This window comes from Dermacentor silvarum, chromosome 2, assembly GCF_013339745.2.
Source record: "Dermacentor silvarum isolate Dsil-2018 chromosome 2, BIME_Dsil_1.4, whole genome shotgun sequence".
Lineage (NCBI taxonomy): Eukaryota > Metazoa > Arthropoda > Arachnida > Ixodida > Ixodidae > Dermacentor > Dermacentor silvarum.
Window position 1 is genome coordinate 250,169,127 of NC_051155.1, and position 13,414 is coordinate 250,182,540.

General features: G+C 45.3%; 1 protein-coding gene across 1 annotated transcript in view; it reads right to left on the bottom strand.

Annotated features, from left to right (window-relative positions):
- Positions 1-1,121: 1,121 nt before the first annotated feature.
- Positions 1,122-13,414, bottom strand: part of LOC119443124 (protein O-mannosyl-transferase TMTC4) — a 45,032-nt gene continuing 32,739 nt past the window's right edge. Inside the window, exons 14-15 of the mRNA XM_037708275.2 lie at positions 7,952-8,249; positions 1,122-5,422 (exon numbers count right to left, since the gene is read on the bottom strand). Coding sequence (XP_037564203.1) covers positions 5,271-5,422; positions 7,952-8,249 — 450 coding nt within the window. The 3' untranslated portion in view covers positions 1,122-5,270. The remainder of the gene's footprint in view (positions 5,423-7,951; positions 8,250-13,414) is intronic.

Consider the following 13,414-nt stretch of genomic DNA (forward strand, 5'->3'; position numbering starts at 1 on the left):
TTGGCGTTTCAGCCTGTTCTAGGGAATGAAGCACCTAAGAAAGGCTACGCTATCGTAGCCTTTCTCGAGCTCTGTACGACGCTCACGGCTACCCGAGACAGCGCGCACGATCGGCATTTCATCATGGTTCATGCATGCACGATGTCTGCTTAATAATGACTTACAAGGCAGTCGACGCTGAAGGAAATTCAGCACGCGTTCGAAGAGCGAGCTCATGATGCCGACAGCACGGCACAGCAGAGTCGAATTGGAGAACGTTCACTGATGTAATTGCTTCATCAATGCGTTTAAGCGAGTAGTAGTTAACATCGCCGCTCTCCTATTTTACGAATATCGTCATGACATTTAAGGCAACAGCCTGAAACAAACGTTTAAACGGCACAACCTTTAGTTCAACATAGTTTCGTCCAACCATGGGTTCAACAACGCGCTGATACAGTGGCTAGCGCTGACGCGCGTTTGTTTTTCCATTGTTGGTAGACTGTTAATGGCATACGCTAATAGCGGGCCGATGCGTATGAAAGGAAAGGGTTCTACCACTGAGTGACTGGGTGGGCCGAATAACTTGCGCGTCTGGCTCATATTTATCTCGCAGGCACTTTCATATGAATGAAATGAAAATAAAAGTACTGTTTCGATCCTTAATGGTTTACGAATATACGAGGTCGGCTAAACTGCACTTTCGTTCACCACGCGGATTCCGGCAACACGTTGGTGTAACGGCGTGGCGGCTAATGGACAGTAAGTGACACCGTTGCATTTTTTATTACACGAATATTTTATTCTGGGGGAAACGTTTTAAACACAGTTGTGCTTCAACACACGTCTACCATTTCAACAAAGTGCAACACACTTTTGAGCACACAGACAGTCGAGGTGGGCAACAGACGGCAACATCAACAGTGATATGTGCAAGTTTTCTGATTGTGCATTTCTGACATCAATCACGGTGATATGTGCAGGAATCTAACATCAACTTTTTTTTTTTCTTTTCTTGCAGGAGGTATTGGTATCTCCTTAGTGGAGGGACATAAAACAATCTTCTATTGCTACTCGGACTCTTAAAAATTTTTTTTTACAAAATAGTTCTGGCTTTTCGCAGGAGAATCACTCAGAAAGTCTGGTAAACACTTCATTTGATTATTACAGCTGTATAAGACAGACACTGACAGCTTGATAATGTGACACTGGAACATGTAGCTTTGTATGTGGCACACAACTAATGATTAAAAAAATAAAGCAGCAATACTTGCTAATGTAGACATGCACAAATAAGAAAATGTCTAAGCTTAAAAGGCAACTTTGCTGTCCATGACACAGCTCATGAACAAAAGCATGGATTTAAACATGAAGCCCAACACAATCATAAGAATGAATGCTAAAATGAACAGTATGCAGATGAATTCTATATAGAGCAATGCCTCATAAAACACTTTTTTTTTAGTGGCCAAAGCAATACATCCAAACAAGACAAGTTCACAGGGAGATGGAAGCTTAAAGTGATGAGCATTTGTGGAACAAGGAATGTCGCTGGAGCCAACGTTTCAACAAGTGGACTTGTCTTCTTCGGGTCCCTGACAAGTTTCCTTATTGGAATGTTGGTTCCAGCAACATTCCTTGTTCCACCACTGCTCATCACTTCAAAACAAAACATGGCACACATGAAAGCAGCAAGATCTCTGGAATGCAGAAAAGCATTTTACCACACGCAAAAAAATACATATCGCAACTTTTCACACATCGAAAGGAGCACTTGAGCATTACAGAAATCACATTGTTCTTCACATTAGTTTTTCATACAGTCATAGCATGCACAATATTTGCTGCTATTAATTCGGGTGCAACAGTTCTCTTTCATTCAAAAAGGAGTGACGAAGTGAAAGACTTGGTTACATTTCTTAGGATCAGGAGGCTTAAGGGAGGCCGACTTCTCGAACCCAAGGGTGCTTGGTAGCAAGTTGCTCCAAGCAGTTCTGTGCTGCAACATAACTTTTCTTGTGTCTAAGAACAGAGCTTGTATTTTGTTCTTAGTAAAAATATGTGAGGCACAGTCAAGTAATCTCAAAACAGTATTGAGTAACTAGCTATTAAAGAAAAGCTGAAGCATAAGGTGCTTCCTCAATGACTGTCCATCATCACCAGCCACTTTCTTACCACTTCAGCACTTCTTATCCAGTGGGTTCTAATGGTCAAAAATACAAACACACATACACACAGCTTCATCTGCAGAAAAGCAGTTGCTACAGCCGCAAACAGTTTCAAGATAAACAGAAGCGGCAGATGATGATTTACTACTTCACATCAATATGGGAGAAGCCAAAGTTAAAGTGACACTAAGTAGCAACATCGAATCTGTTTATATCAGTGAATTATTCTTTCAAGGTGTGACCTGTACGTATTTATTGGCAAAAAGGAGTTGATTACACACAAAGAAAATGTAGGCCAAAGTTTTGCTTCTTGAATTTGACACATGAATTGCAATGCCAGCAGTTGAGTGTGATGTCAAAAACGTTCAAAGTATCTTTGTGCGCTTCGGCTATTTTTGTGTAGAATTCTCAAAGCTTGCTAGCTTTCATCTTTGGTTCTATTAGAACGTAATGCGCTTATTGTTTGTCAAATCCCAAGCAGAGACTGACAAAATTCTATGACACCATGGGGGCTGAATGCAAGAACTACAAGGTAGCATATGTAGGTCTACCTATAGTTCATTTTTACATTTTTTTAGCCAAGCCTACACTCATGTTCATACTTGAAAACACACTTAGAACGAGGGAAAAAGCAAGGAAGGGACATGGGCCCTCAATCTAAGTGCCTTTTCGAAGATGAACCTGTACCAATGCGCCCAGTTTGCCACTATATTATCAACCTACACTTGCAGTTACACTGACAGTTTCTGTATTCTGAAAGTGAATTTTATCAAGCCAGCTTAACTTGGTATTCGTCTTTAAGAAAATGGTTGCTTGGATCATTGCCGTAAATTTACAGCCAACACTCGAAGGATGTTGAAAGCCATTTTGCATGTTTCTCTTTATGTAAAAGGAAGAATAGTTAGAGGTGCACTATCATGTTCATTTACGCACCTTGTTTTTCTTACAATATTTACATATTACTTTGAGAATTTCGAGAACTTTACGTTAAGGGCTCATCAATAATTTAACAATGATTACTGGTTCTGCTGAGAACTATGTAATTACGGCATCACAGTTAAGCCGCGTTTACACCCCTGAATGGAGAACAACTTTTGCAGCATTATTGCTTTTGGACATCTGAGAAGAAGGTCATCAACGATGTTCTCGTATCACAAACTACAGAAAAGGTTGAGATCAGAATGGGACATTTACTCCCTTCATGATGCTGCTGTGCTAACATCAACACTTCTGTACTAAATGGCTCGGCAAACTATAATGTCGTCTCATTCTCCTTTTATTTTTAACAAAAGCTTTACAACAAATGTATAAGAAACAGAACAACATTAATCACAGGCAGCATCATGAGAGATAAAGCCTTATGCGACACATCTGTGCAGCATTTGAATTAGCGAAACTGATGCATCAAACTTATAACAAATGTTTGCATGCTGTTCTGTAGAAGGCAAACATACTGCAAGAAAAACCAGCTGCAAGAAAAACTGAGACATACTTCAGAACATTATGATCGGTGAACACACAGTGCATGGCACATATTCAGCAGCATCACAATGTAGTATATGCACGTATACTACACACAAATAAAGACCACATGCACCCAGAATACCATAAAAGCATGTACAGTACTCACGGATTAAAATGAATTAATTTAGGGCTAACTAATCCACACACTTTTTTTTCCCTGTCTGCAGTTCGTGTAACATCAGTGCAATTTTGGCTTGTGCACTTAAACCAAAATCCACGATCACCTTTAGTGACCAGATTCGCAGCGACATGACATGGTAATACCACATGTGGAGTGTCATATTTAAACATTTCCTGATGCACTTCATTCCGTGAGCACAGTACTTTATTAAATGTTAAAACACACTGAGATACCATGGGATAGAAAAGCCTTTTGCTCTGAAAATCACGTGCAAGAACCTCATCTCAGTCATTTTGAGCACAGCGTGTATTTCATGTGCTCTTTTGCACTGGATTCAACATAATGGTACAAAAATTCCACTGTGATCTCTCTAAGTAAAATGCATCGTTTCAAATGCCGAAACTAGACTGGTTTCTCAGGTCACTGTGCATTTCTTTTTCAAGCACATTTGTTCAGTTTCACAGTCGTGTGCATTTTTGGTGCAAGAAAGCAAGACTAGCAGATTTCACTGGTTGATCTGCAGCAGGTTCTACCATTACTCTGGGTTGTTTCAGATCAACTTGCTCTGCACCCAGAGCACTCTCTTGCTCTTCACTGCCTGGCCATGGACTCAGTCATAAGCTCAAATTATCACCTACTCAGGAGACAGGTATGCATGGCTTTAGCTTGATGTACAACATCGTGATTTCGTATTTTGCTTTATTTTTGCATGATGACTGCATTTTCTGTCTGTGTAAAAGAGCTCAGCTATCTTACACAGTGCAAAATGCAGAAGTGGCAACACACAAAAAAGTCAGCAGAAACTGAATAGCATTTCTGGAACCAGCAACACATGGCAACTCTGCCAAGATTTGGTGTTGAGCAATTTTCGTTGCCACTGCTAAATTTGGCTAATTAAATGAGAGTGCTCGCTTAAGTATTTGTGTACCTGCTGCAGACCATGCAATAGAAATTACCATTTATGTTGTAAGAACTTAGAATGTGTAATCGGTGCAATACTAGGTGTGCATTTCAAAATGGTTCTGCACTCGGGAAGGAACACGCTGATATAAATTGTCATTTCTTTCTTTTCAATCTTCCACTTGGCTTAGCAAACAGTGATCTATAGCTTTATTTCTGCACCACCTTTGAAACAAAAAGCTGGAAATTATTATGTTCTTTTTTTAAGGGACAAATAGTGCACTATCCAAGTGATTTCCAAGAGGCTTAATATCGGTTTGCCTGATATAAAATTCCTGACATCCGCACTAGCCCATTCATATGAGATTCTTTACATCTAGTGACAAGGTTCACAACTGGTTATAGACATCATCACTGGGAATTTGTCGTTAATTTGTCATTTGGTATGGCTAAATTTGTAGAAAAAGGTTAATGTGACACTCGCTAAACTGAACCATCAATACGTACAGCTTGTGACAATGCAATGAGCGTATCCATGGTCATTCAATTGTAAACCACTGTGGCCGCCAGTGCTTGAATCAACGTTTTGTTTCAACAGGTTGCAGCCTCGTTTGCTGTAGCAGCATGTTCAGGTTGTCACGAGCACTTTTCAGGTCAGGCTTGAGCTTCAATGCGTGTCGGTAGCACTCCTCTGCCTGGTCGTATTTCTTCCAGCGGTGGTAGAGCACACCTTAGTGAGAAATGCAGCCAGAAACGGAGAGTCTCAACATCCTGAAATACTGGGTTTTCGAATATGTAGCCGGTACATTTATATAAACCATGCTGCCACCAACCTCAACATGGGTTATAGAATGTGACAAATACTGCCAACAGTTATGGTTCGCAGCAAGTATGGTTGGGCTGCTGTTTTATGTTTTATGCTCAATGTCTGGCAAATGGAGGAAAAAGGGATATTCAAAAAATACGAATGGCTGATTACATAAGTGTGGGAATAGCTAAAAAGGTAATGGCATTTTTGGTACTTAAATGAAGGAGTTTTAAGGTGCCAAAGCAACTTTTCGCCTATGAAAGACAGTATAGTATAACCACCTAAAGTTCTTTAATGTGCACCTGATCTTAAACCAACAAAGTGCCACCTTGTAGCTCCCACATTCTTCCCCCACATTATCACGGAATTTTGTCAGCCTCTGCTTGGGATTTGCCAAATAATAAGGAAACGTTAAGCAGCTCGAACTCCCGATCTTGCGTAGTTCAAAAACGCGTATCATCTCGGTGAACAGCATATCTAAAAGAATGGTAATTTGTTTTGGCAACGGCTATGTGCAATTATGACAATAGATTAAACTAAGTGGTTATTGATAAACAGTGCACAATTGCCAATTGTGTATAAACAAATACAGCTGTCGTTCTGTCATGCTGCTGCCTTACAGGCTCACAGACCAAGGGTAAAATTCCTGGAAAACACCCAAAAGATTTGCCCTTTTCAATGCTCCCAAAACATGCTGTCGCACTTGCAGTGTTTTGAAAAGTCAGCTTTGTGCACTTAACCATGACAATATTTCTCATCAGCTGGTCCTGCAGCACACTTCCGGAAAAGGGCCAGCATTCAGTGAACGCGGCCATATGTACGAAACTTACTAAACTTTTTCTCATTGTCTACGTAAGTGCCACTTGATTTACCACACAACAAGCATCAAAAGTAGGCACGTGAGCACGTTTGGCATCACGTACAGCTCGGGGCTTGTCTCGTCTGTGAAGTTCCCTGAAATATGCAGCTTTGCAGGTGGTCTCAGTGTTCTGTGTTTTCAAATCTGTTGTGTCACTGAACAGCCCAAAAATAATGTGTACCAAGCTTGCGGGATGATGAGGTCACGCTTGCCATTGTGGAAACACAGCCACCGGTAGCCACACTGCAACACAAACGGGTGCACAGTCGCTCCGACTGGACAGGAGGCGACCATGGCTTCCGCGATCATCCACCGGTCGCATTGTGCTAAACCTAAATGTTTGAATCTGCCCGCTAGGGGAGCAATCGCTGCTGGCATAATGGGCAGAAACTTGAGGTTGCCTTGTCTATACACTGTGTATCTTTCTAAAGATAGGCACATTTCAAACATTGTGCTCTGTGAGAATTATAGAATCTTGTATTACATCGCATTCAAAGATGTGCTGAAACCCACCAGGAGAGCAGACACTTTTATCTTCTGGGAGCCAGGGGCCGTATTCTAAAATGATCCACTTCAGCGATACTATCGCCTTGGCTACGCCTTAGCCACGCCTCCGTCAATGGCGCGCGCTGATTGGCTGTTTAAGCAAAACGGAAAATAAATAGCACCATCTAGTAGTTTCGGTCTATGTTAATTTGACGTCATGGTGTCGTTGAGTGCTCCCGACATACACTGAATAAACGAACATGTCTGTGTCGTACTGTGGCCGATACACTCGAAAACAACACACCCGCGCTGCTCTGTGCTCGCCCGGTGCGTTCTCTCGTGCGCTGTGAAGCGTTCGACTGCGCGTTAGTAGTGCATGTGGATGTCACGGGTAAGCAGCCAGTTGATTTATTGAATGTGACTACCGCCGAGGCGATAGTATCGCCGACGTGGATCGTTTCAGAATACGGCCCCAGGTGGCTTCATGCCAGTAGTGTAAACCCTCCCCCAGCCCTGCGGATTGGTTGCAAGTACAGACTGTCACGTGGCCGTGGTGCCCCGTACGCTTGGACCAAGCGAAAGAGCAAGGCAGGAATGCCAGGACTGGAAATTCTCAGCGAGAGTTTGGGGTAAATGACTGCCAGCAATGGCCAAGGAAGGACCACAGGTAAATGTGTTGCTCCTCTCCCTTGTCATTACCTGCCTCTTGTTCGCTGAACGACCCAAATGAACATCTTTGGCTCACTACTGGCCCACCTCAGCCTGCATCCCAGCAATACCTATGGCTGTCAATAAACTTTGTTTTGGGCGAAGTGTGTTTGTTGAGTTTGCTGCTTGCTTTTATACTGCCAAAGTGCAGCCATGCAAATTAAGCACTCAGGAGTTAGCCAGCCACTCTAAGCCTCAGGCGATAAAAGAAGCATAGTTAGAACCCAGTCCACAACTTGTACATCACAAATATGTTTGCGACAAATCTCCTGAGTGAACTGGTTAAAGCTCTTTGTGTATGGAGTGCAGAAGTCTTTCAAATTCTATATGTCTGCGTTTCGAAGGTAACGCATTAAAAAAGGTGCCACTGTGCCACCTTGAATTGAGGAGCAACTAACCAAGGTTGGTGTGATAGCTGGGATTGTCCAGTTTAAGACGAATGGCTGCCAGGAAGTGCTGCTCGGAGCGCTGGTATTTTCCTGCCTTTCCGAGAATGTTGGCCAGTTGGAAATGAAGGGCAGGTTCGTGGGGGAGGTGCCTCAGAGCCTGGAGTGCGGCACGCTCAGCATCAGCTGCGTGACCTCGTTGGTCCAGCATCAGGACGAGGTTGTTCCATGAGACGAGATGTGTTGGTCGCTGCCGAGTAGCGTTTCGCCATGCACGATAGGCATCTTCATAGCGCTTTTGCTCCAGGTACTGTAACAAAACATCCAACACAGATGCACCACTCCGATTCTGCGGTGAAATAAGCACATTCAAACTCAAATATACAAAACCCACTTGCTATACCTAATGCCTGAAAACACATTTCAAAGCTCCTACCAAAAGTTGGACCCCTGGCACTCAATTTCAGTATGTGGAAGTTTTACTGCACTAGAGGATGGCATGAGCATGGTCAGACATTGTCGCACCAAGCCTTCAAGCCTTCTCATCGTCGCTACACAAATTTTGAGGAGAGGCTGATGCTGGGCAAACATTAAAAAAGAGGGTAATGGTTTGGGCTAGTTGGGCATTAAAAATAGGCTTGGCTGAGGGTAGCTGTGAAGTGAATGGTGTTAATTTGCAGCAAGGAACACTTAAGCCACAACAGCTACCTCACATAATATACTGGCACCTGCTGGACTTTACCGCACACCCTATCTACTTATAACGAGAGCATGAGCTACAGCTTCAACCTTTGTCCCTTACAGAGAGAGAAAGCTCTTTAATGGAACACAGAGAATTGTGTCGGCATCTGTAACATCGCCTGAATGCTAATCTGCATGGGCGGGGGTGATGAGGGATTTTAAAGGCCAAGATAGAACGGCGTAAAAAAAGAGAAAGGTGTGAAAAAGATCACCACCTAGCCAACGCCACTGGCCACTTTATTACATTCCAGTGGGCTCCAGGACACTGTGGCCTTCACAGAAATAAGACAGTGGATGAAGCTGCCCTCAGGGCTCTTCAGTATAAGAAATACGTAAAGATATACTTCACAAAAAGTGATGCATCAGTAATGGTGAAAAGTCATGCTCATGCAGAAAGGAACCGCTTCTGGACCCAACCAATTCACCAGCGTACCTTCCTTCACTCGTTAGACCTGAACTTGAGATCAAAGTTTCCGCTCTAATGACCTCATGTGCTTCTCAGCAGTCAGTGGTGCCTGAATAATTTCGTCCATTTCATTCTCATAAAAAATTTCTTTCATTTCTATAGGCTGGGCACTACTAACAGGATATGCTCTACTGTTTCTAAAGCACCACTATTGTCACAGTAGGGATTGGTAGAATGTCCAAGTCAGCACGAGTGATTGTTTGTAAATTCAATGTTCAGGCAAAAACGATGATCCAAAGTTTCCTGACATCATGGAATTTGGCGCAGAAGTTTTGATCTCATGTCCATGTCTACCAAGTGAAGGAATGTACACTCGTGAATTGGTTGGGTCCAGAAGCCGTTCCTTTCTGCATGAGCATGGCTTTTCACCATCGCTAATGGATATTTTTTCGTAAAGTACATCCTTACATATTTCTTGCACTGAAGAGCTCTGAGGGCATCTTCATCTGCTATCTCATTTCCCTGAAGGCCACAGTGTCCTGGAACTTAATGGAATGTAATGGACTGGCCACTGGCATTGGCTAGGTGGTGAACATAGCTGGTATCATGAGTTACAGGATGACGGTTCTGAGTCCTGTTCACATTGTGAACAGTTTTGCAGAGCTGCTGTTGAATCCGTAAATATATCCCAATGACCAGGCGGCTGCCGTAATAGGTAATGAACAGCCGTCACGATTCCATACTGTTTCATGATGCCTACACATGGCACAGTTAATCTGCTAGTTTTGAATATGACACTACTCTACAATAGTATAGCCCCTAAATAGAGTAACAACTTAATTTTATGTCTGCATTTCCAGTACATAAAGTTCACTATGCTACTGCGGCTGCTTGAATACCTCTTTCACCTTCAGTCTCACTGAAGCCTTGAACTGCACTCAGACTACTAGGCAGAATAATGCCGTCACTGGTGGCTGACTATGAACCCATTTATTCAATCATCCTCATTGCTTCTGCTGCCCCTGTCATTTGACGAGCTTGCTTCAACATCGGCACCTTCCCAAAGCCGGTGCCTCGGTGCTGTCAATACTCTTTGATATTCCCATAACTGTGAAGCTCTTGACAATGGTCTCGAACAAAAAAAAAAAAAAAAAACACCATGTGTTCAAAATCCACGTGCATGCTTTTTTGCAGCAATGCCCCCTTCATGTGCCTGAGAACACAATGCAGCTAAAAAATGTACTACAGCTTCGCCATAGGCACAGCTGATACCGCTGAAGCACACTGAATCTATGCTGCAAGATCCAGCGAGATACATTGATGATGATGCTGTCACCAGCAGGACAGTAACTAGTGTCATCTAGCAGCAGCTTGCAGAAATTAAACAACCCGCGGGCATAGCTACACACACGAAGTGAAAACTAGCTTTACTTGCACTAGCTTCGATGTAATTTATATGCTTGAGTGTTCCTTCTGTAAGAAGCAATATATCAGCGAAGCGGGACAGTCAATGAACATCAGGTTAAACGGACATAGCGCGGACACAGCTATAAAGCTTCCCAAAGCCGTCGCCGAGCATTTCAACCAACCAGGTCATAACTTTGATGAAATTAAGCTCTACATACTACAGTCAAATTTACGTTCTGCGCAAGACCAAAAATACCCCCCCCCCCCCCTCCCCGTCGTCCAGGCCCCTTCCACAAAAAGAGGAACCTACAATGACACGTCAACCGGCTAACACACGGCACTGCCTCAAATTCCTCTACCGACTATCAGTAGCGCATTAACTTTCTTTTCAATTCTGCACCCTCGCCGCTTACACACTCTCGCTCATTACCTCACCCACCTGCCTTACCTTCTCTCCCCTTTAGAAGAACCCTACTTATATATACTGTGCCGAGGAGAGCATATGTCACCTTGAAGAAGACAAGTCCAGTTGTCGAAACGTTGGCTCCTGCTGTCACCTTGTTCTCATTTTGCTCATCGTCTTGAATTTCTATCTCCCGCATTCCCTGTGTTTTCCCTGAACGCTTGACACGCTGTTCAGAGGTATGAATAATTTTTTTTATTTTTCACAGCCTACTTTCTACAATGTCTATTCTTTAGCGGAAGTGGCAAATTTGGGTCTGGAATCACAAAGGTATGATCGGCAACTTTCTTTTAAAGCAGTCCAGATATAGGGGTGATCAATTATAACGATTGGATTTTTCTTTTTTTTTTATATATCGTTATGAGTGGACTGCGCTTAGACATCTCATCCGAAAATAACAGCATGCCCAATCAGTCCCCTTCCATGGACTTTGTTGTTCTGATTCTGACAGAGATAACATTTGCACGATTCACCAACGCTAACAACAAGCTCGACTTCTATGCAGAATTAATCGACAATAAAATTGATTGGCAAGTGATTCAGACTGTGACGATCATGTGACGTCACCCCGGCCATATTCTTCGTTGGCCCGTTAGGCTCAGTGGCCCGCCAAACTCGGTGGGCAACATTGGTTCACCGTACCGAATAAACACCGACGAGCACAGGTGCTCGGCGGTCAGTCATCGTTCACCACCAGCATGCTGCGTGTCATCTCTGGGTCGAAGGTTGCCTTGACCCCCCCTCGTTCACAAGTCCGGGGCGGATTGCGACACTGGCGACGAGGGAAGCCCACGTGTCGACCCAAGCCACCGAGAGAGGTGTCAAGAGCGGTGCCCATGGTGTCGAGCAGTGTCGAGAGCGGTGTCCACGGTCAACCCAAGTCACCGAGAAACACCGCCCCCCGTTCCCGCCGCCATGCCACTGTACGGGAGGCTCGAGCCGTTCGAGGATGATGGGTCCACCTGGCCAGTCTACAAGGAACAAGTTCACGTGTTTTTCCGGGTGAACAACACACCCGAGGCAAAACAGTGGGACATTTTCCTGGCCAGCTGGGGGACCCGCGTTTTCAGTCTCCTGTTTGACCTCCTCAAACTGGCCACACCGCATGTCAAGACACTGAGTGAGCTGCTCACCACACTGCGGTCGCATTTTAGCCCGACATCGTCCACGTTAATGGAGCATTATCGCTTCAACAACCGGAGCCGCCGCGAAGGAGAGACCCTGGGGCCGTTTGTTGCTGCGTTACGAGGGTTAGCGAGTACCTGCGCCTTCGGGGACCAGCTCGACTCGCTGCTCCGGGACCGTTTCATCTGCGGGATAAACAACCCCGCCACGCAGACACAACTCCTGGAGCTTCCTGACCCCTCGCTGGATGACGTCGTGAAGGCAGGGCAGGCGATGGACGCTGCGGCCAAGGACGCCGGCAAGATTGCATGCGTGACCTGCTCACCGTCGACTGAAGCAACGATCAACAAGATGGTGACTAAGGGCGGTACGTGCAGTTGCTGCGGTGGTGACCACTCTCCCTCACAATGCCAGTTCTCCCAAGCACAATGCTTCACGTGCGGGAAAACTGGGCACCTTGCACGGGTTTACTGAAGGGGGAGGACGAACAGCGGACAGCAGCAGCCGCGTGGATCAAGCCTAGGTTCCACAGAAGCCAGCGGTCAGGGTAGCCGTCGCAAGGGCTTGCGACGGGGACGTGCGGCAGCAGGCTCGGGTCCTTCCGCGGCCAGGCTTCACGTCGTGGTCGAGAACCCGGCAATATTCGACATGTGGCACACAGGCCTTGTTCTGTCGTCTGTGCCACCGTATATGCTGACCGTCGAAGTCTGCGGGCACCCCATTTCCATGGAGCTGGACACAGGGGCCAGCGTGTTGGTCATGGCCAGGAAACTGTTCAAGTGCACTTTCCCCGGCGTGTCCATCAAGGCTTCAGGCGTCAAGCTGCGCAGCTACTCCGGACAGCTCTCCCAGGTCCAGGGGCAGGCCCAGGTCAGCGTTCACTTTGGTAACAGGGTGGCAACCCTTCTTTATTTAACCAAGGGGTGGTCACCGACGCTGCTGGGCTGAAACTGGATTCACGCACTGGGCGTTCAGTTGCCGGAGTATCAGGAGGCCGTCCTACATGGGGTTAAAGATGTCCCAAGCCACCTGACCGATTTCAAGTCCCTGTTCCAACCGGGAGTGGGCTCTTTCGCCGGCACGACAGCTAGTACCTATGTTCCTGAGGGAGTCCAGCCTCGTTTTTTCAAGCCTCGCCCACTGCCGTTTGCCCTGAAGGACGGGGTCACCCAGGAGCTGCAACAGTTACAGCAAGAGGGCATCCTGGTGCCCGTCAAGACGTCTGAGTGGGCCACTCCGATAGTTCCAGTCCTCAAGCGAGACGGCAGTGTCAGGATCTGCGGGAATTTCGAGGTTACCATCAACCCCGTCGCTACCGTCAAGAAGTACCCGC